Raw genomic sequence first — 25,610 nt, forward strand, 5'->3', positions numbered from 1 at the left:
TGGCGCGTTTCCGTACGGGTAGGCAGGCCTAGCTGTCCTCTCCGGTCTAAGCGAGCTCTTTGCGGCGCTAGCGTGTGCCGGCCGCAGCGGTCATGGGGAAGCTGAACGTGGTGATGCTTCGGTACCTCTCCAGGGAGCACTTCAGGGTCCTAACAGCGGTGAGGCGGTGGGCATGCCTGGCTGGGGAGACAGGCGAGCGGGGGGAGCAGGGGAGGCCTGCCTAGCCCAGCCCTGCGCGTGGACTTCCGCATGGCCGGTTAGCTAAGCGGGGTCGGGCAGGTTCCGTGCACGGATGGGAGGCTGGATTGGTTGTGTTGCAAATGGCAGCGGAAGAAAGGCTGCAGGGGAATAGGACCTGCTTCTGTTCTCGCTGCCTCCCCTAGGTCCGATGTTGGTGTTTCCCGGTGGGGACAGCCCAGGTCGTGCCGTTCTTTCTTTTAGCCGGCCGCCTCGGGGGTATCGTTAACGGCTGGGCGATCGCTGGGGCTGTCCAGGTGGTGGTCGCCCAATAAGGTATCGTCACCAGTTTCTCCACATGTGTTGATTGCTTTTGGCACCCTATCTAACGAGGAGTGAGCAAAGGTTTACCAGTGCGCAGCACTTTCTCTTAGCTAGTTGCATGGTAAGTGCAGACCGCACCAGTTGGCCTGTCTGACTGTACTGACAGCCGGCATACTAGTGGAAAGGCAAATTGAAACATTGCTGTGTAAGTATGGGAAAAGAATCTCATTTCAGAAATGTAGAACAGCTCCTTCATCCACTCCTGAGACTGAAATCTAATCAGCCGTTCATCTTCCAACCAGTACTGTTGAAGTTTCAAGGCTGAATTATACAAAGTATATCAAGGGGTAGTGATGCATATTAAAAGGTTTGATTAAGTCATAAAAAAAATAATAGTGTATCCATGAAAAATGATTTTAGTCTTAAGCGGGGTCTGATATTATTTCATTGTTGAACACAGGGGCTAACAAATCTATTTTTATTTACTCTTTTAGGTGGAAATGGGCATGAAGAACCATGAAATAGTTCCTGCTAGCTTAATTGCTTCCATTGCCAGCCTTAAACATGGTGGCTGTAATAAAATTTTGAGAGAGTTGGTGAAGCACAAACTTCTAGCTTATGAACGAACTAAAAGTGAGTTTGAATTTCCTGTTGGGCTCCCTCTCTCATTCTGTCCCCAATGTCTTACAGTTGTAATTGCAGAAGTACCACAGCTTGGCATGTATAAGCATCTAGAGCACTTGCTAGCCTTACCTTCTTTTGGACCTACCCTGAGAATATGGATTTGTGCAGCACCAAATGTTGTAGCTGCTGAGCTGCTGCTGATGAATAAATGATAAAGATGACAGACAGAAAAGAGATGAACAGTTAACTTTTTTTTCTGCTCAGTCACCAAAGTCATGAAAAATAAAAAAATCATCAGTTAAGGCAATATTCAAATCCATACAGGAATCAATCCAGATGAGTTGCAGTCTTATAGTACACAAACTGGAACAGACTGCAAAAGCCTTGTATGTTTTACCCCCTCAGAAACAGCTACTGAAATAGTTTTTATTCCCTGTCATATGACAAGTAGTAGTCGTGCAGGCCTTTCTCCATTTCCTTCAGCCTTTTAGTTGCATCTGGCTTTGCAAACATACTTTAGTCTACAGGAAATTCCTTTACCTTTTGTCCCAGTTCTTCAGAGCATTAACGGTTGCTCTAGATCATCACAACAATCCCAGATCCTTGCTGTGTCTCCTATGTGTGTATTTTCCAAAATGCTCCTTCGGTTTTCCAGGCTATTTAAAGTATTGCCATTACCTCTGTTACAGAGGGGCTAACGGCCCATCTGCCTTTTGCCCAGTTGTCAACTTTCATAAAACTTGCAGGAATTTGAACATCTTTACCATTCTGTCAGATTGGGCTGATATTAGCCAATGGATTAAATATTACTTGGGTGTTTTGTACTGTAAGCTGAAACAAGAAACAAGACTAAATTGAGACAATTTAAATGTACTGGATACATAATGAGGAATGAAATGTTTTGCATTTTATTCTTACCTAGCTTTCCAGGGTTATCGGTTAACTAATGCAGGATATGATTACCTTGCTTTGAAAACTCTGTCTTCCCGACAAGTCATAAATTCTGTTGGAAACCAGATGGGTGTTGGCAAAGAATCAGGTAATTAAAAAAAACATTTTAGTAATGTTAGTAATGTTGCAAATGTTTTTTCTTAGAAACTAGGTAAGTTTTCCTCTGGATAGTCACATCAGTTAATCTGTCAAACACCAAGATTTATGGGTCGCTTGTTGAAATGCTATGTGAGGCTTCTGGCTGTATTTGAATATTTCTTTACAAGAGTGTCGTTCTGCTTTGACCATTTTGTCTGATTCTTGGTTCATCACTTGAAAAGGTACTTTGCAGGCGGATGCTGTTTGTCTCATGCTTTGTGAAAAGTTTTGAAGCATTTTAGCAAAATATAATTTCATCCCACTTAAGATAGTAAAGTAAAATGGGCCCAAAACTATTGGAGTACTATGTTGGTTCCTTTCTCGTTCATGTAGATTGTAATTTGACACAGCACGTAACTTCTGTAATTGAAGAATGAGAAGGGGATTATTGGGGACAAATGATAGTAATGAAACATAGGCTATTTGTTAACACTGTTCAGATTAAGAGGCTTGGATTCCTTGGGTTGTCTGTCCACACAATAAAAGGAAGAAGGCTCTTCCAGAGTGCAGTTAAGAACACCAACATCTGCCCTAGATTTCTCTCAAGGATAGCTTATATTTGTTCTTTGCTGTGCAAATAGCCTGCGGATGTTAACCTGAATATAGGAACCTTAAGACCTCCTACTCTGAAAGATGTTTCAGATCACATCAGTATTTCTTCTAATGGAGTACCATAATCTCTTTAACAATAATTTCTTCTTGTTCAGATCTCTAATGTACAATATGTAGATTTAGGTCTCTTTACTAACTGTAGTAGAACTTGTCATGCCAGAAATAGTGAGAAGTGAAATAACAAACTTATCACTGCACTTTTTCATCATAGAAGATACTAGCTTGTTAGATATAATTTATTTCTTATATCTATGCCATTGTGTGTCTTCTAGATATTTATATTGTTGCAAATGAAGAGCAGCAACAGTTTGCATTGAAATTACATAGGCTTGGAAGAACTTCCTTTCGCAGTCTGAAAAATAAACGTGACTACCACAAGCACAGACATAAAATGTCATGGCTTTATTTATCCCGGCTAGCAGCAATGAAGGAGTTTGCCTATATGAAGGTAGGTGGCCATTCACACAATATCAGCAATGGTGTAATAGACTGGAAGATACTTTTCAGACTGTCTTTTGATCAGTTTGTATTTGCAATACTGGTAGGATTTATGCCTTTTTTTTTTTTCCCACTAATGGACTTAAAGCATATGTTTCAGAGAATTTCAATGCTGTATGTCTTGTATACTGTCCAATGACAAAATGAAGCTTTGCCATGGAAGTCATGTGGAACAGAAGAAGGTGTCATGCGAGAATTTCAGATGAACATTGTTATTTATGGATAGATAATTTATATATCACCACTTCTGCTGTTTTTCCTTTAAAATTTATTGCATAAGCTTGCAAAAACACCTTAAGAAGTAAGGAAATTTACAGTTACTTGTCAGAATTACCTTTTTTTTTTTTGTTCAGCTGTCATTTTTTTAATTCATTTAATTTTCAGTTGTTGCTGTGGTGCTGAGGGAAATCTTTCAGTCCAGACTGGTGTTCTGATCTGAAAAGGCGCACTTTGTTCTATACTGTGGGAAAAGATTTCATTTCCAAGCATAGATTGCTACTCTTGGAGTTGAGATTTTTTTACTTGCTTTAAAAAAAGTTTAGATGTTATATAATGATTGGAAGTTGATAGTGGAAAACTAATTATTTTTAAAAAATTAGTTTTCCCTCTCCTTTTTTTGCTATTAATGTATTATATACATTAAGTATTATTTTCTTGTTTCTCTTAAAAAACCTTGATAGGTTCTACCAGTGGCCTCCACAGAGAGAGGAAGAGCTATTACCATCATTTAGAACCCCTGCATTGATCCAGTTGGTCCAATTAGTAAAGCATTATGTGGTCAGGACTTGTAGGAATATAATCGCGGGGATCAGTTTCCCTGAAAAGAGAATTGGAGGAGGATTAATTGTGTGCTGAAAAGTGATAGTAGTGTAATATTTAAGTAACAAAAGCTGTATTTATTCTGCTTTGACTAGAACTCTGTCTTAGACATGATTAATCTTAGACATGATTAAAAAGAGAATGAACCCATAAAGATGTTGAGTGGACCAAGTGAATGACTAAATTTGCGTTAGAAAAGGCAAACAGGAGAGCTTCAAAATATTATGACCTACCTTTGGTTAATCTTTAATGTGATGTTATGCTGGTAAATGAACTTTTGTCTTACAGCAGCTGAGTATGGATTACCTAGTCAGGCGGAACTGTATTGGCAGTAACTTAGTGTGGAATTTTTTTCTAATGCCTGACACCCTGTTCCCAGTTATCTGCTATTGATTACTTGGGCTAACAGACCAGATATGATTCTGTCATTTTTCCACTCTGTTGTGGTTTTTTTCCAGATGCACGATAATTAAACTGTAGACAATAGAGCAGCATGTTTAGTGTCTAAACTTACAAATTTTATTTGTCTTTGCAGTGAAAGTTCAAATGGCTGTTATGCTGTCTTCCTTCTTGTGATTTGATGTTCCAGTTAGCATTTGAGTAGTGTATGCTGCTTCCACAGTAATATTTATTGCTTGTCTTAGATGGGAGTTTGTCAATTATGTAATGTTTCCTTAATTATTTAATTTTAATTTTTCAATGTGTTGTCTCTTTCCAGGCTTTGCATGACAGAAAATTTCCTGTTCCAAAACCTGTGGACTACAACAGGCATGCAGTTGTTATGGAACTTATTGATGGCTATCCTTTGTAAGTACTGAAGCTTGAATTCTCCCTGTTACAGAAATTCCAACAATGTTAGGTTCAGTAAAGTAACAGGGTTAGGGTTTTTCCTTGTCACGTGAGTGAATTTTGACTTCACCATGCTGAAAAATGCTCTCTAGCCCACACTCACTAGCATTCTACTCAGTTATAGTCTTGCTTTTCTTATCTTCTTATTCGGAGAAAGTGTTTTTTTTCTTAGTGCAAAGAAACTTGTGAAATAGACTAATTTTTTAAATAAGGAATACATCAAAAGAGCAGTGTGACACAGGTTAGTACTGCAACTGTTTTCTACACAGAAGTCACATATTCTGTATGTTACTGGACACATACAATATTGAATATTACATCCTTCACGTTCTGAGCTCCAGTTCGTGATCCTTGCTCTGGTAATTCAGGTAAGATTATAACTCACCGTTTTAGAACTTCTGCTCTGTTTACATAGAATACCATGTATAATCTGGTTTTGCTTCTTCAAGGAACATCACTTTGCTTGAGTTGTTCAACATCTAGAAACATTAAATATCATTGAAGTTTGTATGTGAAGGGATGGTTTGTTTTGTTTGCAGAGCTGAATGCAAAAGGCCTGTACCTAGGTGCTTATCCAGAGATTTAAAGTGTCTAGTTCTAGAACAAACCAGTCCATGCTTTTGTATAGTAATCAAGATTTAAAGTGGGCAGTTTAATCAAAAGGGAATTAATCCCAAAGTGTAACGGTTGAAGAGTAACATGGAAGAGACTTCATTATATTCTGTCTCCCCACCTTCATTTGTTAAGTAATTCCACATCCATCATGTACACGGAGCACTTCAAGTTCCATGTGGACATCTGCAGTGGAAGCTTACCATGCTTTCTCTGTTTTGCAATTCTAACCTGAAGGAGATAAGTAGTGGATAAGAATTATTTCAAATATGGCCAAGATCAAAGAAACTCCAAATAGCCGAGGTTGGAAGGGATCTCTGGCAGACATCTGGTCACAGGGCTCAAGCAGGACCACCCAGAGCCTGTTGCCAATAGTTTTTCTATTGTCCATTGCCTGACTTGAAAATGTAGTGTGGAGTTGGTGATTTATGGTAAACAATTGTTATGCTCTCTTTGACAAGTGCAAGGTTACACAAAATTCCTGCCAAATTGGACTTAGTTTTTCCTAGTCTACCTACTTTATTTCATGTCTCACAGAATACAGAATGGTTGAGGCTGGAAAGGACCTCTCGAGGTTGTGTGGTCCAACCTCCCTGCTTGAGCAGAGCCACCCAGAGCTGGTTGTCCAGGACCATGTCCAGATGACTTTTGAATATGTCTGAGGAGGGAGACTCCACAACTTCTTTCGGCAACCTGTGCCAGTGCTCAGTCACCCTCACAGTGAAAAAAGTGTTTCCTATGTTCAGACAGACCCTCTTGTGTTTCAGTTTGTGCCCACTGGTTCTTGTCCTGTCACTGGGCGTCACTGAAAAAAGCCTGGCTCTGTCTTCTTTGCACCCACCCTTCAGGTATTTATATACATTGATGAGATCCGCCAGATCCTTCTATCCAGGCTGAACGGTCCCAGCTCTCTCAGTCTTTCCTCATAGGAGAGATGCTCCAGTCTCTTCATTGTCTTTGTGGACCTTCCTTGGACTCTCTCCAATATGTCCATATCTCTCCTGTACTGGTGATCCTAGAACTGGATCCCACAGTACCCCAGGTGTGGCCTCACCAGTGCTGAGTAGACACAAAATCACCTCCCTCGACCTGCTGGCAATACTCCTAATGTGGCCCAGGATACCATTAGCTGCCTTTGCAGCAAGGGCACATTGCTGGCTCATATTCAACTTGGTGTCCACCAGGACCCCTAGGTCCTTTTCTGCCAAGCTGCTTTCCAACTGGTTGACACCCAGTATGTACTGGTGCATGAGGTTGTTCCTCCCCAGGTGCAGGACTTTGCACTGCTCATTGAACTTCTATGAGGTTCATGCTGGCCCATTTCTCCAGCCTATTGGGGTCCCTCTGGATGGCAGTGTGACCTTCTGGCCTATCGGCCACTCCCAATTTAGAGTTGTCTGCAAACTCGGCCCCATTCAGCTCATTAATGAAGATGTTAAATAGGACTGGAACCGCTTTTGACTGCTGGGGTACACTGCTAGTCACTGACTTGCGGAAACCGGACTCCACAATCTATGAGATTGTAAAGTAGGTATGTTTATTCAGCACTGGGCGGCACGGGGGGTAGTCCCACCAAAGTCGTGCGCGCCTCAACGCGGCACTCACCATAAATATATACAGTAAAATATTACATATTCATAAAGTTTTGTAATACGCCTATACATATGCATGACCTGTCCCTGCTTTGTATTAAAATGAGTTCCAAGAAGTCATTTCCATAGACCCCTCCCATCTGCGCTTGCGCATTGCCTCCTAGTGGTGGTCGTCGGGGGTCGTGGGGATGAAGGCTGATAGTTCCTCTTCGTCACCGCTAGTAACCTTTTGTTCTTGCGCAGGCTCCGTTGTCTTCTTGCTTTTGTCCATACCGCAGGGTCAGTTTTAGCTGGCTTCTTGAGACAAGTTTTTAGTCTTTATCAGGAGCTGTCCTTGTGAGGCGCCTCAGTTAATTTACACCATAGCTAAGTTGGCCTTATCAGGCTGAGCCGGCCTTGTGAGGAACAAAGTATCAAGCCCCTACCTACTGATTCAATCTTCTAAATACTATTAATCATTCAACTACTAAAATTCCTTAATCCCTTCTCTCAGTCCCCCCTTTTCTAAAAAGTTAGTAAATTCTTTTACTCTATACTAAACCCTATACTAATTTTCTTTATATTATCCCATTCTTCTCCAGGTTGTATATTATGTACAGGCCCATCCAAACCCCTGCTTCGAGTCCCAACCACATATTTCTCAACCTTCCTGAGTTGTTTCCCCAATGCAACCATGTAGGAGGTCATGATTTCATCCCCGACTTGTGTGGACATCCCTTTCTGTACTCTATAGGGTCGTCGGTACAAGATTTCAAAAGGGGTCAGTCCTTCCTTTGCTCTTGGCCTAGTTCGTATGCGCAAAAGAGCTAAAGGAAGAGACTGAGGCCAGGCCAAGTTAGTTTCCTATCCCAGTTTCACAATCTGCTGTTTAATTAAGTGGTTCATTTTTTCTGCTTGGCCACTCGACTGAGGGCGATATGGGGTATGAAGCTGCCAATCTATGCCCAAATGGCGGCTAATTTGTTGTACCACTTTTGAAATAAAATGTGGTCCTCTGTCAGAAGATATGGTTGCTGGAACCCCAAAACGTGGTATTATTTCTTGTATTAATGTTCTAGTTACCTCCCGAGCCTTGGCTGTTCTGGTAGGGAATGCCTCTGGCCAACCTGAAAAGGTGTCAGTTAATACCAATAAATATCGATACCCCCCTTTTCTTGGGAGTTCTGAAAAATCGATCTGCCATTGTTGCCCAGGCCCGTTGCCTTTTCCGATTTGGCCCATTTCTGGTTTGGGGGTATTCTTAGGATTCGTCTGGAGACAGAGATCGCACTGCTGTGTCACTTGCCTTACAGTAGTGTATAGATTCCTAGCTACGATTTCTTTGATTAGTTGTTTATATAGGGCCTCCGCTTTCTGTGCCGAGGTATTTAGGGGCAAAGGCCTTAATTCTATTATCTCCTGACGAGTGGTAATAGCGTATCCCACGTATCTTTTACCACTCAGGACATAGCTGCTTCCATCTGTGAACCAGTTTTCTCCGTCTTCTACGGGGCTGTCTTTCAAATCTGGTCGGCTTGCGTATGTTGCTTCAATGGTTTCTAAGCAGTCACGATGCACTGGTTCTTCTGTGTTTCCCTCTAGGAAGGAAGCTGGGTTGGCAATGTTAGTGACTGTTATTTCCACATCATCCTGTTCTACCAATATAGCGTGATATCTTAGAAATCTTTGTTGAGAAAGCCAATGTCCACCCTTCGCTTCCAGGACTGCAGATACTGTATGGGACACCAGCACAGTCATTTTCTGACCCAGGGTGAATTTTCGGGCTTCTTGTATGTTTAGTATTACAGCTGCGACTGCCCGCAAGCATCCAGGCCAGCCCTTCGCAGTTGTATCCAACTGTTTGGAAAAGTAGGCAACTGCTCGTCTATCGGGACCCAAATTCTGTGCTAGTATCCCCAGAGCAACCCCTTGTTTTTCGTGGGAAAAGAGGAGAAATGGCTTACTCACATCTGGGAGCCCCAAGGTTGGAGCTGACATCAAGGCTTTCTTTAGTTTCTCAAAGGCTCGTACGGCCTGGTTGTTCCATTCAAGGTGTCCCTGGCTGGTAGTTATTAGGGCATATAATGGTTTAACAAGCAGTCCATAATTATAAATCCACAGCCGACACCACCCAGTCATTCCCAAGAAAGTCCATAACTCTTTCACTGTTCGAGGTCTCTGGGTTTGGCAGATTGCCTCTTTGCGGGCTTGTCCCAAAGTTCTTTCCCCAGCACTGATTTCATAGCCTAAATAAATCACTTTGCGCTGTATTACTTGGGCTTTCTTCTTAGACACCCGGTACCCTTGGAGCCCCAAGAAATTTAATAGACTCACCGTCCAGGTGACACAATCGTTCTCTGTTTCGGTGGCAATCAGGATATCGTCCACGTATTGTAGCAGTTTTCCCTTTTCAGACGGGATTTCCCATGATTCCAAGTCCTTTGCAAGCTGATTGCCAAAAATGGTAGGGCTATTTTTGAATCCTTGTGGCAACACCGTCCAGGTGAGTTGAGTCTTGCGACCGGTTTTGGGGTTTTCCCATTCGAATGCAAACAATCTTTGGCTGGCTTCATGGAGAGGGAGGCAAAAGAAGGCATCTTTCAAGTCTATAACAGTAAACCAGGCTAATTCAGGTGTTAGTGTAGTCAACAGAGTATATGGATTCGCCACCACGGGGTAGAGATCCTCAGTTACCTTGTTTACGGCCCGTAGATCCTGGACTACACGATACGACCCGTCAGGTTTACGAACTGGTAATATGGGTGTGTTAAAATTAGACTCACATTCTTTTAATAGTCCGAATTGTAAAAATTTTTCAATTATCGGCCAAATCCCTTCTCTATCTTCTCTCTTTAGGGGATATTGCTTAATCCTTACTGGTTGTTGGTTTCCCTTTTTAAGTTTAACTTCAATAGGTAATGCATTCTTTGCTCTTCCGGGTATATCGGTAGCCCATACCCCAGGGTATACCTGATTTAAGACTTCCTCCCTAATTTCTCCTTTTATGGAAGGACTGGTTAAGAATAAACTTAGGATTTGAATGTATTCTTGATCTTTTACTTTCAGAGAAATTTCTCCTTTTTCGAATATAATTTTTGCACCTAATTGTTCTAGCAAGTCTCTTCCCAATAGGGCCTTTGGAGAGTCGGGCATATATAGAAATCTGTGAATTCCCCATTGTTTTCCCAGTTTATATTTCAAAGGTTTACAGAAATACGCCTTTTCACTTTGGCCAGTTGCCCCCTTTACCATGATGTAATCGTTCTCCAGGGGCATCAAGCCTTGATTCAGTTTATTGGACATTCCCTTTTCCAATGACCAAATCCCTTGCACAGTGCACATTGATCCTTGCCTAACCGAGATGGTTCTCGTCTAGGCCTCCTTTCTTCCTCTTCCCTGACAGCTGCTATTATTCTCCTTCGTACCTGTTTGTATGCTTCTTCCCTATTACTAAATACTCTCCATGCTTCATCTAGCAACACCTCCAAATTTCTACTTTCTGTAGTACGTAGCTTCTGGAGCTTGCGCCTAATGTCCCCTGTGGACTGACCCAAAAACAGAGAGACTAGTTGTTGTATTCCTACCTCGGATCCAGGATCCAGCAGTGTGTTACGGCGCATTGCATCCCTCAGTCGATCCAGGAATTCGGATGGGGACTCGGAGCGATCTTGCTTAACTGCATATAAAGCTGACCAGTTTATAGTTTTGGGGATAGCCCTCTCCATTCCTTTCGAAATCCACTCCTGATACCCCTGTAATTTTTCCATATGTGCAGATCTATTAACATCCCACTTTGGATCTTGGAGAGGGAAATATTCCTTAACATCCCCTCCTGTAGTCTTATAGTGGTCATCAGCCAAACTCCCTGCTGTTTTTTTTAAATCAATTGCTTTTCTGTTTCAGTCATATAGTCTAATAATAACTGTATGTCCTTCCAGTCAGGGTTATGTTGTTTCACAATAAACTGAAAATGTTTAGCTACACCGATCGGATCGGTCCTATAATCTTTTGCAACCCTTTTCCATTCCCCTAAATCAGTAGTGGAAAAAGGTACCTTGATTAGCATCGTCCCGCCATCAGGCGCCACCGCCTCTCGAAGAGGTGCCTGTAAGACTACTGGGGCAGTTTTCTTTCTGGTGCGGGAAGATACAGGGCTGTCTGGGGGGGTGGAAGTTTCGTCCGAGTCCGCATCCTGTTCCTGTGGTCGAGGGGGAGGCTTAAACAGGTCAGATAGATCTGGTTCCGGCACCTGGTGAATTTTGTTTGCTTTCAAACACCTCTGTCCAATACTGCATGCCGAGCAACACCGCTTCAGTTTACCTTTAAATTCTTTATTGTCTCGCTCAAGTGCGAGTACCATAGGGTCCTGTGGTGGCGCCAGTCCACAGTCCCTTTGCCACTCCGGATGGTTTCGGAGGGTGAAAAACATATCTGCATATGAAACTTCATCCCACTTCCCTTCTCTCCTTAGAAATAGCATCAATTGTAGGAGAGTATTGTAGTCTATTGATCCATTAAGTGGCCATTTAGCCTCACTTTCCAATTTATACAATGGCCACCATTGATTACAATATTTAATAAGAATTTTTCTATTTTCCGTCCCTCCGATCCCAACGATATCTCTCCAATGAGCAAGCACACAGCCCAAGGGGCTTTTCTTCAAGACTCCCTTTTGAGTGTTACCCATTTCGTATCTTCCCTTTATTGATCTTTTCTTTTAACCTTTAATAAGATGCCGGGACTGGTTTTCCTTCCCGCATTGTCTTAGTGACTTTATCGGAGGTTTTCTTATCATAGAACTCGCTAGATATACAATACTGCTTTTTCACAAAATTCTACAATGTTTTCGTACACAAAAGACAAAGGTTCGATCTTATCATTCACTTCGTTCGTCTCCGGCCACTCTCCTCGCAGAGATTACAGAGCCGCGGATCAGGACTCCGCACTCGCTTCGCAGCTGTGCTGCGTCTCACTCATACAACACAGACACTCAGTCACACAATAAATTGTTGCAACAGATGATAATATTTATGGCCATGCCACATACAACTCCTCAGATTAGTTGTACTCCCACCCAGCAGCTGCAACCGTAAATTGCAAGGAGGTCCGCTTACCCTTCTCCTGCTTCTTATATACCAGTCATTAGCAGGTCCGTCCTGGCTCCCAACACTGGGATACAGCAGAAACCTCGGATTCACTCGATCTACTCCCAAGATCGCTAGCGGCCGCTCTATCGGTCAGTGAATCCCCCCTATTACCGTGCAGGGTACCCTCCTACCATACGGGGACTATGCTGCACGCCAGACGTCTCTGTGCGATTTACCAGCAGCCCCAGCCATGCGTACGACTTACAGGCCCCTCTCCTAAAACATACCTTTCCTTTCCGCGGACTCAGGAGGTTCTTGTCTACTCCCACGGTGAGCGGCTGGCAGCGGAGTCCCCTCCGAGGAAATGTTCGGGGCGCTCCCAGGGGCGTCCGCTCCCCAGCCGATCCCGCGGTGAAGCAGAGAGTCTCCTGGCTGGCTCGCCAAAACTGACTTGCGGAAACCGGACTCCACAATCTATGAGATTGTAAAGTAGGTATGTTTATTCAGCGCTGGGCGGCACGGGGGGTAGTCCCACCAAAGTCGTGCGCGCCTCAACGCGGCACTCACCATAAATATATACAGTAAAATATTACATATTCATAAAGTTTTGTAATACGCCTATACATATGCATGACCTGTCCCTGCTTTGTATTAAAATGAGTTCCAAGAAGTCATTTCCATAGACCCCTCCCATCTGCGCTTGCGCATTGCCTCCTAGTGGTGGTCGTCGGGGGTCGTGGGGACGAAGGCTGATAGTTCCTCTTCGTCACCGCTAGTAACCTTTTGTTCTTGCGCAGGCTCCGTTGTCTTCTTGCTTTTGTCCATACCGCAGGGTCAGTTTTAGCTGGCTTCTTGAGACAAGTTTTTAGTCTTTATCAGGAGCTGTCCTTGTGAGGCGCCTCAGTTAATTTACACCATAGCTAAGTTGGCCTTATCAGGCTGAGCCGGCCTTGTGAGGAACAAAGTATCAAGCCCCTACCTACTGATTCAATCTTCTAAATACTATTAATCATTCAACTACTAAAATTCCTTAATCCCTTCTCTCATGACTGACCTCCAACTAGACTTTGTGCCCAGCCATTCAGGTAGTTTTCAGTCCACCTCACTGTCTGCACATCCAGACTGTACATCAACAGCTTTTCTGTGAGAGTCTTACAGGAGACAGTGTCAAAGTCTTACTGACGTCCAGATAGATAATATCCATTGCTGTTCCCCCATCTAGCAGGCCAGTTGCTTCATCACAGAAGTTCATCAAGGTGGTCAAGCATGACTTCCCCTTGGTGAACTTAACTACTCTGGATCATTTTCATGTCCTTAATTCGCCTGACAGTGGTTTCCAGGATTAGCAGCTCCATCACCTTCCAAGGGCTCAAGGTGAGGCTGACCAGCCTATCGTTTCCTGGGTTCTCCTTCTTGTCCTTGAAGGTGGGAGTGATGTTTGCCTTTCTTCAGTCTTCAGGTAGTTCTCCCAGTCGCCATGATTGATCAGCAGTTATCAAGAGTGGCCTTGCAATGACACCTGCTAGCTTCCTCAGCGCTCGAGGGTATGTCCCATCAGGGTCCATGGACTTATGTATGTCCAGTTTGCTTAAGTATTTCCTGAAGTGATGCGCTTCCACCGAGGGTACACCTTCCTTGCTCCAACCCTTCCCCCTGGTCCCTGGGAGCTGAGATTCCTATCTCAGAAGATACCAGTTATCATGACTTCCAAATTCAAAGAGCAAGTGGGACATCTTATGATACCTGTGGCTGTGGGAAGTGTCACCATTTAATTTTGGTGTGAGTACAAAAGTGTTCAACAGGAGCCTGTTACAGAGCTGCTAGACTGCCATTGTTCATTCTTTGTATTGTACAAATGATCCATTTTCATAATACTGTAGTGCTGCATGAGGACCAAAATATTTCACGTAATAACTGTAAATGCTGACTACTTCTTGACAGTTTATAGTACAATAAGATAACTGCTTTTTTATGTGGTTTGTTTCTAAAGAGAAGATGATGTGTTTTGCCACTTCAGGTATTTTGCTTTCTCAGGTATATATTCAGGAATACTTTAAGCTTTTATTCTTTTTTTTTTCCCCCGTAACTTAGTCTAGAAAATAGTTTTTTGTAAAATAAGATGTTATAGGGCATTTGAATTTGAATACAGGAGGACCTAGTTCCTACTGAGACCATAAGTCTCAGTAGGAGAGACATAAAAATTTACAGATCCATTATTTAAATAATGCATTATGACAATGGTGCCTGATGGGAGACAATGAGCATAAGTTGAGATTTTGCCTGGATATAAGGAGAAATCTTCTCCCATTGAGGACAGTGAGGCAGTGGCACAGGGGGCTTGGGGAGGTTGCGCAGTCTCTCTCCATCCCTGAAATTTTTCAAGCCCCAACAAGACAAAGCCCTGAGCAATCTGGTCTGATCTCGGAGTAGACTTTGAGGAGAGTATTGGACTAGAGACCTGAGGGCCCCTTTAACTTGAATTACCCCATCATTCTGTCAGATGTATTTTATGTACTGTGTCTATATTTTTCAATAAAGTCTTTCCAGTTTCAGAATATTTTATTTTATTTAACTTTTCAGGTGCCAGGTGCACCAAATGGAAGATCCTGCCTCTGTCTACAGTGAATTAATGGATCTGATTGTAAAACTTGCCAATCATGGTTTGATTCATGGTGATTTCAATGAATTTAATCTCATATTGGATAATGATGACCATGTCACTATGATTGATTTCCCTCAGATGATATCAACATCACATGCAAATGCTGAATGGTAGGTTCAAATTTAAAGATGTTTTTGAAGTAAATCTGGCAAGTGCTGATGACAGCAAATAGCCAACCATGTTTCCATAAGCCTGTTTCTGATTGTTTCTCTACCAGTTGTCATGCAGCACAAATAACATTCCAAACGTAGTTTGATTTATGAATGAGTAGAAATGTCTCTTTAGGAAAATATGTAATTAATTGCTTCTCAGAGAGAATGATGTTGTTCAGTTAAGAAATGCTTAGAAATAAACTGCATGCAGTTTGTCTCCCTAGCCTTTTGTCTTGGGATCACTAGTAGAAATAATTTTCAAATAAAATCAGTAAAAGACAAGAAATGTAGGGTAAAAGTTTGTCATTGCAGTAGACGTCATTACCTTGATTTTGTGTTTGTACAATTCTGTGTTTTGTAACAGGTATTTTGACAGAGATGTTAACTGTATTAAGGAGTTCTTTAAGAAACGCTTCAACTATGAGAGTGAGCTCTTCCCAGGATTCAAAGACGTCAGGTAGAAACTGCCAGATGAATTTGAGTTCTCCTATTTATGGTATTTGTGTTGGTTTTGTGAGAAAAATGGGTGCCTGTGAGAGATGCTTGTAGGAGAAATTAAAAAAATAGACCCAACTATGCAATTTTAAATTACATTTTTGTCATTCCTATTCCTGTCATTCCTGTTTTCTTCAACCAAAGTTACTGTAAGTGGCTTCCAAAAGCTAAAGTGTGGTTTAAAATCTGCTGCTGCCTCCTTTGTCTTTCCTTTTGCAGCTAAGGAAGAGATATCAATCTGAAAGCTTGATCCAAATGGTAAATATCTAGGAAATGTTAACAGTGATGCAGAATCAGTTTCTCCCACTTCTCAAAGCCTATTTGACAGTTCTAGTGTATTGAGGATTAATTTGGGTTTCAATTTTTAATTTATTTTTGAAATGCTAGTAAATATGATGGCTGCCTCTTCAAACATTATTATTTTCAAAATTTTCTTCCTGATGTCTTTTGTCCCTTTTGAAAAGTGAAGTCATTTTTCACTTCAGACTGAAGCTGTTGCAATGAAAAGGGGTTTATTTCATGCTGAGCACTTTTCCAAAGGGGTACCACACTTGAATCAGTCTCTGTGTGTCAATGTAGCTTTTATTATTCTGTTTGTTTAAACATCATTTGAACCTTAAGCCAAATTGTATTCCTGCTAAAATAAAATAATTTCCTATGAATAAATGCTGGTTATGGAGATGGAATCATCTTCTGTAGAAGTTTGCTTCTCTCAGGTCACATTCTGTTAATACTTCACCTAAAGCTCAGCACTATCATGTGGTTTTCTGTGTGTTTCAGCAGAGTATATCCTCTTTGTTAATAGTATGGATAACTATAGTCTAACTGGATTAGTATTTTTAATACAAAATGTAGCATATTGATAGCTTGATGATTTAGCATATTAAAAGAAAACATACTTTTACTTCTTTCACAGGAGAGAGTGTTCTCTTGATAGAGAGGTTGCTGCCAGCGGCTATACAAAAGAAATGGAGGAAGATGGTGAACTGCTTTACCCACCAGGCTCTGATGAGGATGATAATACAACAGAGATATCAGAATTTGTAGAAGATGCTGAGAATAAGCTCAAATTCTTCAGCAAAGATAAAGAAAACAATGCAGACTTCATGTATGAAGTGGGAGATTTCTCTGAAAGCAGAACCCCTAACGACTTCATGTATAGCAATGAAGAGGCTGATACAACTGAAAGTAGTGAAAATACACAGAGGCTGAATATGTCAAAGTTGAGTTCAGCCTTAGAAAAAGTTGAAGGGCAAGCAATGCTTTGGAAGTCTGATGAAGATGCAGAGAGTTCTGCAATTGCTTTTTCTGAGGGCAAAAGCATAACTGAAAATGCTGCTGAAGTCGAAAATCAGACAGGTCAAGGAGGGTGCTGTAATGATAAGGAGAATGGAGACAAATGCCCTGATCTGTTTGACTTGTCAACTTTAAACGAGAAATTCGGGCATTACAGGTAAAGATTCATATTTACTATCTAGGAATGTGGTTCCTCCCCCCAATAAATGTAAATCTTTCAAGTAGCTCAAAAAGGACTGCTCTTCAGCTACCCTTGTTTAAATTGAAGACTAAAAATCCAATTTATTTTTAAAGCATTGCAGTGAATATCTTTCCTATTGGTCTCACGATAGGTAACCTGTTGATTGGTACTGCATACGTAATGCTTCATATGTAATGTGTGACAGATCAGTTGTCCAGCTATGTATTAGTATCTAATGAGAGAACACACTTGGATTTAATTCACAGACTAACCAATTTTCTATGGTGGAATTTTTTTCCCTTTTTCTTTATTTCAGTTAATATTGGTAGTGAAAAGGTTCTTGATATTAAAATACTGCTTCTAAATAACTTTTATGAATAAGTTTGTAGTTTGAATGCACTGTCTCAAAGCCAAATTATTATGCTGCTCACTCAGCTGAAGTCAGCAAGAACAAGCTCCTTGGAATGTATTATTCAAATATATTGTACTGTGTGTTGTTCTAGCTTTTAATTCCTTTCCTGACATACTTAGAAATACCTGATTACCTTCAGGCTGGCCCCTTGTGCATGAAATTCTAAGTCTAACTCTGAGTTTGCCAGCCCATCATGTACCTGGATGCATATACAAAGCTCATACTCCCCTTCATCTGCCTTTGCTTTGTAGTGGAATGACTTGTCAAGACATTGTGCAGAATCTGAAATATTTTTTTAGCGTTTTGAAACTCAGTTTCATGTGCTTGGTATACATGTGGCTATTGTGTAACAGATTCTTCCTTTCGTAAAATGCCTGTTTTGAACAACTAGTGTTAATATTTAAAATGTAAATTTTCTGCAGTACTTGCATGTTCTGTTGGGAGTTTTCAGATTATATCTCGAAGTTAAGACTAAAATATGATTCTCGTAAAGGCAAAGGACGTTTGTCTTGCTCGTGAAATAAAACTTTGATTTACTTATTTTAGAAATGAAGAGAGTATCGTTCAGAGTACTGAGCACAGAACAAGGACTGAAAGTACTACATCAGTCAGAAGTGTTGGGACCTGTTCAACCATTCCAGCGGTAAATATTATTGTTATTATGTTATTACCTAGTTTACTCTCAGACCATGTTAAATTGCACATAGCTGTTAGTACGTATTTGTAAAAAAGGTTACCTAGCACTAATTATCTTCAAAAAGACTGTTGCCATAAATCTCTGGTTCTTAATTCCATGCCCACAGAAAAATAAGACTTGTTACTTCTGTAATTGTTTAAAGGGAATGATTTCCAGCACTTTCCTTCATGTATTGCTCTTTGCTCTTTCACCAAAGCTCTACATCAGCATCAAACAGCTCTCATTTAGCCAGTAACAGGCTAATGAATATTAATGTTTGTTAATGCACTAACATATAATCAGTTCATTCATTGCTGTTGGTAGCCACAATTAAGATTTTTTATTATAAAATTGGATGCTTGAGTCAAGATTTAATTTGGCCTTTTTCACCTGTCGTCTTAGAGATTTCTTCACACTCTTTTCTGAAACATTTATATGAACTCACTTCAGTAGTGATTTCTTTGGCAATATGAATTTATTTGACTTTCTGTATTATATAAATCAGAACATTTTACAGCAGAATTTAATGTCTTTTTTTTCAACCTCAGATTATACACTAGTCAGTATGGCTACCTCTGTCACATTTTTAAAAGTGCATTTTAATTTTAAAGGGAAGAAAGTCCAATTTTCTTTATTAGTTATAAAGTATTCTTGTCCAAAACAGGAAGAAACTTCTTTCAGCTGACAGCTGATCCATGAGGTATTTGTTTAATTAGGTCAGACTACATACTTGCCATTGTAAATATGGGACCTGTGTTCAATCTCATTTCCATTTGGAGTTAGGAGCAGAAGCTCTAAAAAATCTAGTTGGGGGAACACATTACTGTAGTTTCAGCTCTTTCACAACATGTACTAAAAGTAAATATGTACTTTTTTGATTTGTGTCTTTTCAAAGCATTTCTATTGCCTAATTAGAGTACTAGTCCTAGAAATACTATATCTGAAACCTCTAGTGGTGGCAAGAGTGATTTTTTTTTTTTTTTTTTTTAAGTAAGACTTGATCTTCCTCATTTACAGTCTCTTCAGTCTGCTATTTACTGCTTCAGTACTTTTCTAACAAAGGCTTTGCTATTGTCCTATTAAGTGATGTGTTATTCTGTGAAGCAGCCTTGTTTTACACAAGGTGCCTGTTGGTGCCTATAATATTCATGGAATAGTTGGCTGCTTTACTCTTTCATGTTTGGATATATTTTTTTTTTTTAAGACAAGTATTATAAAGAAACACCAATAACCAATAAAGTTACATGTGTAAATAAATATTAAGGAACAGCATGTTTGCATCTTGTCTAAGACATTTTTTATAGGACTTCATGTGAGGAAAAAAAAATCCTTTGATCTTCATCATCACAGTTCTTATTCTAGGGGATGGCATTGTATCTTCTTAAGGAGACAAAGGATTAGGTTAAAACTATGGGATAAAGTAAACAAACGCCACAATGACCTGCCAGGAATTCCCTAGCTTCTGGTCCATGAAATCTTTTTTCTTTCTCTTTCTTTTTTTCCTGTCTGTCTTGTCTTTTTTTCCCTTCAAGGGTGTCCCTGCCCCCCCGCGGGTTCCCTCCCCCCCCGCCTCCGCGGTTCCCCCCGCCACTTTCGCCCCCCCCCAATTCCCCCTCCCCCCATTTTTTCCCCCCCTCCACTAGTTTTAAGTGTGCAGAATTTAAAAAAAAAAAAGATAAAAAGGATTAGTGCTCCTAAGTCCTATAAAGGAAATTACTTGAAATTCTACTCCTCTACACCACTTGGTGGTAGCAGTGGTCATTATGTAGCTATAGAAACTTTTGTGAGTATTTAGTGAAGGTATGTTTATTCCATAGGCAGACAATAAAATGTGTTAAAAATATGTAAATGGCAGGTCCTACCTAATTTTCTGTTCAAAAAGAAAAAAAGCACTTTAGCAGAAAAGCTTTCAAGAGATTCAGCCAATAAAAAACTTCTTTCTGCACCAATTTACCTTGCATAATGCTTTCACTTACATGCTTTTATGCTGAGTAGAATAACATTTCTGCCCACTGCTGAATCTTATTTTAACTTTTGAGTGTTAGAGCTAAAGATATGTATGAGCTATTTGTAACATAAGAAAATAATTACAAAACAAAAAGTAGAAAATAATGGCACTGCAGTAAGATCCACTGGGCTACCTAGAGCTGATGCCTGTTATTGCTGCTAGCATTTATCTGTTGTTTATGCAGCTTGCTTTCTGTTCAATGGAGAAAACATTACAACACAAGCAGATTTTTAAATTAATCACACAAACGAATTCATATAGGCATATATAAACAATGGTAGTAATAGCAGTACAGTCATAACTTCGAGACTATGCCAAAAAGAGAAAGCGTCATGAATTTTGGAAAATCAGCTATTCCACATGAAGTAAGATATCCTTCTGTGCTTGTACAAATCGTTATAAGCACTGATGTAATTTAATTAAAGGAAACAATGTGAATGATCAAAAATTGAAATAATAAAATGTAAATCTGTTTACTCTGAAGCATTTCTCAGTATTTGCTTACATTTAGGTTATGATGATGGAAAGACTAGTGAGTCTTTCCACCATATGCTGTAATTGAGCAATAGAATTTGGTGAATTTATAATATGATTACCTGTCAAAGACTTCTGGTATCCATGTTGCAAAATTTCTTCTAGCAAGTTTTGTATAAGCTGTGAAGGAAGTCATCTGTCCTGGACCAGAGTGCGAGAAGTACAGAAGCTTTCTTTCAGGGTTCTGCCTATAGAAAACACAGAATGACAGATTCTTTATTGGCAAAAGAAAAACATCAGTGCAACAGTTTAAATTAGTTCTGACATTTTTTCCTCAGGAATATTTTTAAAGAGAATCTACAATTTTTATTTCCAAAGAGTTCATGGTTAAATCCTGAGTGCTACTTAAGAACCCAAGGAAAGAAGAACACATCACATGCAACTGTTTTTTATCCACATTTCGACAGTCAGCCTGCATGCGACATAACTTAGGATATTGCTGTTCAGGTGGTTCTCTAATTATTACAGGATTCCTGCTGAAATCAGGATTGAGTAGTTGGATTCATTGACTACCTTGTATTTTGTTACTTTAGTTGTATTAGTCACAGCAATTCTTAAAGAGCATAGCTTGCCAAAATTACGCTTTCTGGTTCCTGATTTACTCCCTACCAACTTACCACTTCATATGCTACAGTGAAGTTGAATTGATAGTACAATCAACAAGCACAACCAGGTAACTGAAATTGGAGTACGTGAAAAGGAAATGTAATTAGATGGATATTTTTCCTCTTGTCCAGTTATTTGGACAGCAGCAGATCTTTTATTAAGGGCAGATTTATTCCTTGATGTGATTTTTTTTAATGCTCTATTAAGTAGAATAAAAATAATCCTTTGGGATTTCCAACAAGATATGATTCCATCATGACTAAATAGTTAGAAAGATGAAAATAATTTGATTTCTCTTTTTCTTCCAAGATAAAATATGCAAGTATGCACTCAATATTAGTGTAGCAGCTTGAGCTGGGATCATTTTCCAATTGACAAAATCACTGCCACAATCTGCTAAATCATGGCTTCATTTTTATTATGGATAGCTATTGCCATCATAATGGACAGCAGAACTCAGAATGAAAACATAGGTGTAAATAACAGATGCAATTTCATAAAATTACTGCAGTTTTATGGAAATAACCGTTGCTGTTGCTGTTTCAGTACTTTTGATGTAGAGACATGAGACAGTTCTGACCTTATAATCTTAATAGAAAAGTGCCTCAGAACAGGGGAAAACTGGAGGAGAAATTGTAAATCACTTCTGACTGACCCTCTTTTTTAGCCACGCTTGTGGTAAAGGGTTGTTTTCCATTAGAATCATAGTCAGATTTTTGTAATCCAAACTTTAGAAAAACCAGGGTGCTAAAAAAAATGGGCACAAACCAAATAATTACTGCAGGACTTGAAGTTTTGTATTGGTCCCTTTTTTTTCCCCTTAACTTAAAAGACATTTGTCAAATCTTCAAGCATAGACTATTATCAACTTTTACATTTTTGTAGAAGGCATGTGTTTTGCACCAAGAGGTGCTGGTCCTTTATGATCCTTCTAAGAAATACACTTAAACTCCCTAAGGTATGATTTAAAATGCTATTTGTTAGAGCTAAGACTGTCAGAAGAGAATACCATAGATAATCCTGCACCCTTTTAGATGCTGGGAGCCCTAAGGGTGTAACATTGAACAGGACTCCAACACACATGCAGCATGCCATGCAGACCTTGTCCATAGCAGAGAATCTCTCTTTTCAGTCAGTTGAGCTATTGTGATTCTCTTACAAGGAAACAACTCAGTTCATTATTTCTACAGTCAAGCTGAATTGATGCTCAGATGAGAACTTCTTGCTGCATTTGTAGATAAAGGCAGAGCCACACAAGAAGCCTAATTGCCAGTATTGAGTAGGAGCTGTCTTAGTTTATCCTACTGCCAATGGATTTGTGCAGCACAACACAGGCCTGAAGACAACCCTGTACATGCAGCTGAGTGCGACACAGCACAGACCTGGGCTTACTCACATTAACTGTTGTGTAGATCACTAACTTCTCGATGTACAGAGGTCTTCTGGTTTGGATCATGCATGTTCATGTTGGTACTGAAAATACATTATCGTTGTGCCATATCTTAGTACTAAATGATCTTCAAAAAGTTCTGTTGCTGAATTGTTAGTTTATTTGCAGGAACTGGTGAAACAGAAGATAAAACGTCAACTGACCAAACGTCAAAAGTCTGCTCTGAGGCAACGGCTGCAAAAAGGAGAGGCAAATATTTATACCAAACAACGTCGAGAAAATACGCACAACATTAAGTCAAGCTTGGATGCAGCTAGTTTCTGGGGATAATTTATTAAAGCTCACGGAGAACATGAGAAAACTCATAGTGTATACAGTTGAAAAAATATGCTAATAACCAGTAATCCTTCTATATAATGGAGCAATCTTTTCTATACAACCAAATGTTTTTCAGGAAGTTAATAAATCTCATTCTGGTTCTTGTGATTTTGATTGGGGGATTTTGTTTTGTGTTTCTGGTTAAAACCATTGACTGTAATTTAAATTAAATCGGTAGTATCGGCTAAGATCATTTAACTACAGTATTTTCCAACAGTATCTTGTTGTAAATCAATTGTACTGTGTTTATTTAGATTAAGAATCTTCTCTTGTGCAGAGGATTCCTCTTAAGAGGGAAGGAAGGGAAATTTTTAAACCCAATTTTTACAATGACATGAAATTTAAATTTAAAGTGTTGCCCTCATGTTATAAACAGATATTTGTTTGGTTTAATTAAAAATCACAAATATGAACCTGATAGCAGTTAGTACTCTAAGATTTCTTTTGTACCTGTTCAAATATGAGCAATCCCTACTATGAATATGCGTTCTTTGAAGCCAGCAATTCTCATTTATTTTTCCCTTCACTCCATATAGATCTCATCTATAAATCTTGCCCAGAAAAGTACGTAATAATAATAATAGTGTTGTACAAACCTGGCAAGCATTCAGCTTTTTAATGTGCCTGCACAGTTGCCAATAAATTTAATTCCTTTATATCTAATAACTTACATAAAGTGATGAGGATTCTGGAACTTCTCTTTTCAAAAATATTACCATGACCTTTACTGTGCCAATCCTTGGGGTCTGAAGACGTAGATGAAAAATAAATATCTTGATATTTTTTTTTATTTTAAGCAAGATATGTGAAGTAATAAATGGTGTTTATATTTTAAAACACATAAGGAGAGAAGTGTTTGTGAACACTGAAGCAACTGAAGCAAGAGAGAGCACTTTAAATTTTTCTTTGTTCCTTTTTTAACCTTCTGTCCACTGTATCTCTGCTTGAGATGTGAGTTGGAGCCCTTCTTGGGAAGGGCAACTTGGAAGAGTTTAGATTATCAATCTATAGTTTGGAAAATCTTCAATCTTTTACTTGTCTTAGTAAAAGAAATTAGGAACTTCGGCTTCAACCTTTGGGTTTCTGCTCACATGTCTGATACTATCTGTCCTTTGCCCTGCGTACCTGATATGCCTGGTACCTTATTCAGGTTTTAGCCTGCTGAAGAATTGCAGCCTCTATCCTGTCTTGCAGCACGCTCTTACTTCCAAAGTTTTTAATTTTCGTCTTCTCTCTGGAACAACATAAAAGCTAGTCTTGGCCAGCAGCTCTATGTGATCTTAAATAAAACAGTTAAACTAGGAGTCTTCCGGCTGTCATTTCAAGCTAAATCGATCAGTTGTGTAATGTGCAGACAATGCTGGGACAATGTTTGATTTTTTTTTTAAGGAGCTTTTTTCCCTAACATTTAAATCTAATTGTAATCTATTATGGGACCTAAGGCACACTGCAGAGGCATTTATTTAATCTCCACTTCATTTGTCAACAGCTATGTTAGAGTTAATAAAATCAATCTCACACAATCAACCGTTTCCTTCTAGCTTGTTATGGAAGAAGTAACATTGCTGGTAATGGACCTGGGCGGAAAGCCTGTGTACTTCTGCATTAAACATCTCTACTCACTAAATTCCCATACTGTTATTCACACTGAAAAGTGAGAGACTGCACAAGTAGTTCCCTGGGAATAAGTAGGAATGTTCATGTAGAAAGAAGCTACTCTCATATAACTGTCGTGTAAGCATCCATCCCAAAACTTGGAGTTCAACATCTGTTTCTCAAGCCACCCTTTAGGTAATTTGTATTACCATCACTGTCTCGGAACCTTCCAGTAAAGTCTGTGAATATACATGCATTGCAGGACCAAAGAATTTGAGGGGGGAGGGAGGGATGGGGGAAGTTAGTCTGGAGGAAGAAGGGCATTCTCTTTCGTAAGTTATCACTGGTAACTAGTTTCTGCAGATCAACTGACAAGGTGTTTATGGAAAGTATATGTACAAGCTGCTTGGGCAATGTAGTTGTGGCCACTCACAGATCTAAGGGGAAAGATGATTAAATTGAAACAAAAGTGTAAGTGGCTTCTTTAGATTTTCTGAGGTATGATAAGAATTTTAAAGACATTCTAACACCAGTTTAACCTACATAGGCTTGAAATTACTGTGAGTGCATGCCACTAACTCTGACTGGTGAAAAACATTCATAGTGTTTTGTATATAAAGTCAGATGAGAATTTACACACATTCTTTTCAGTAAAAAGTCAAGTGTAAAAAGATCTAGGTAAAGTTGTCCATCTCGTGATTTTTTTTTTAATGGGATTTAAACAATCTGAGCAGGTATTATTCTGGAAAGAAGATATTCTCATGGTTCCCTGAGAAAGCATGTCCACAGCTCTTACAAACATATTAGTTTTAGCTTTTGTCAATAATAACCAGATAAGAATGAAAAGCCACCCAGCATCCACTTCGCTGTATCAACAGCTACCTTTTTTCACAGTGTGAGCTGAATCGGTTTAGTATGTAGATCAGACTGAATTTTGCTAAGAGACGAAGAACAAACATCTC

General features: G+C 39.7%; 1 protein-coding gene across 4 annotated transcripts; it reads left to right on the forward strand.

Annotated features, from left to right (window-relative positions):
- Positions 1-24,575, forward strand: RIOK2 (RIO kinase 2). 4 transcript variants are annotated; one of them, XM_075137554.1, is made up of 11 exons: positions 68-158; positions 384-513; positions 996-1,134; positions 2,048-2,164; positions 3,099-3,274; positions 4,862-4,950; positions 14,843-15,034; positions 15,441-15,533; positions 16,488-17,024; positions 18,007-18,103; positions 22,843-24,575. In XM_075137554.1, exons 3-11 carry the CDS (start codon positions 1,002-1,004, stop codon positions 23,002-23,004), a joined length of 1,596 nt encoding a protein of 531 aa, XP_074993655.1. In that variant the 5' UTR covers positions 68-158; positions 384-513; positions 996-1,001; the 3' UTR covers positions 23,005-24,575. The 4 variants fall into 4 exon arrangements, with proteins under 4 accessions (XP_074993654.1, XP_074993656.1, XP_074993657.1 ...); XM_075137553.1 differs by lacking the exon at positions 384-513 and having other exon boundaries at positions 1-158; XM_075137555.1 differs by lacking the exons at positions 384-513; positions 15,441-15,533 and having other exon boundaries at positions 1-158.
- Positions 24,576-25,610: the final 1,035 nt, after the last annotated feature.

This window comes from Calonectris borealis, chromosome Z, assembly GCF_964195595.1.
Source record: "Calonectris borealis chromosome Z, bCalBor7.hap1.2, whole genome shotgun sequence".
NCBI classification, from domain to species: Eukaryota; Metazoa; Chordata; class Aves; order Procellariiformes; family Procellariidae; genus Calonectris; species Calonectris borealis.

Coding starts and splice junctions, on each gene's coding strand:
- RIOK2 (XM_075137553.1), top strand. CDS start 93: ATGGGGAAGCTGAACGTGGTGATGCTTCGGTACCTCTCCAGGGAGCAC. Junction 15,534..16,487: donor CCAGGATTCAAAGACGTCAG/GTAGAAACTGCC, acceptor CTTCTTTCACAG/GAGAGAGTGTTCTCTTGATA. Junction 17,025..18,006: donor GAGAAATTCGGGCATTACAG/GTAAAGATTCAT, acceptor TACTTATTTTAG/AAATGAAGAGAGTATCGTTC.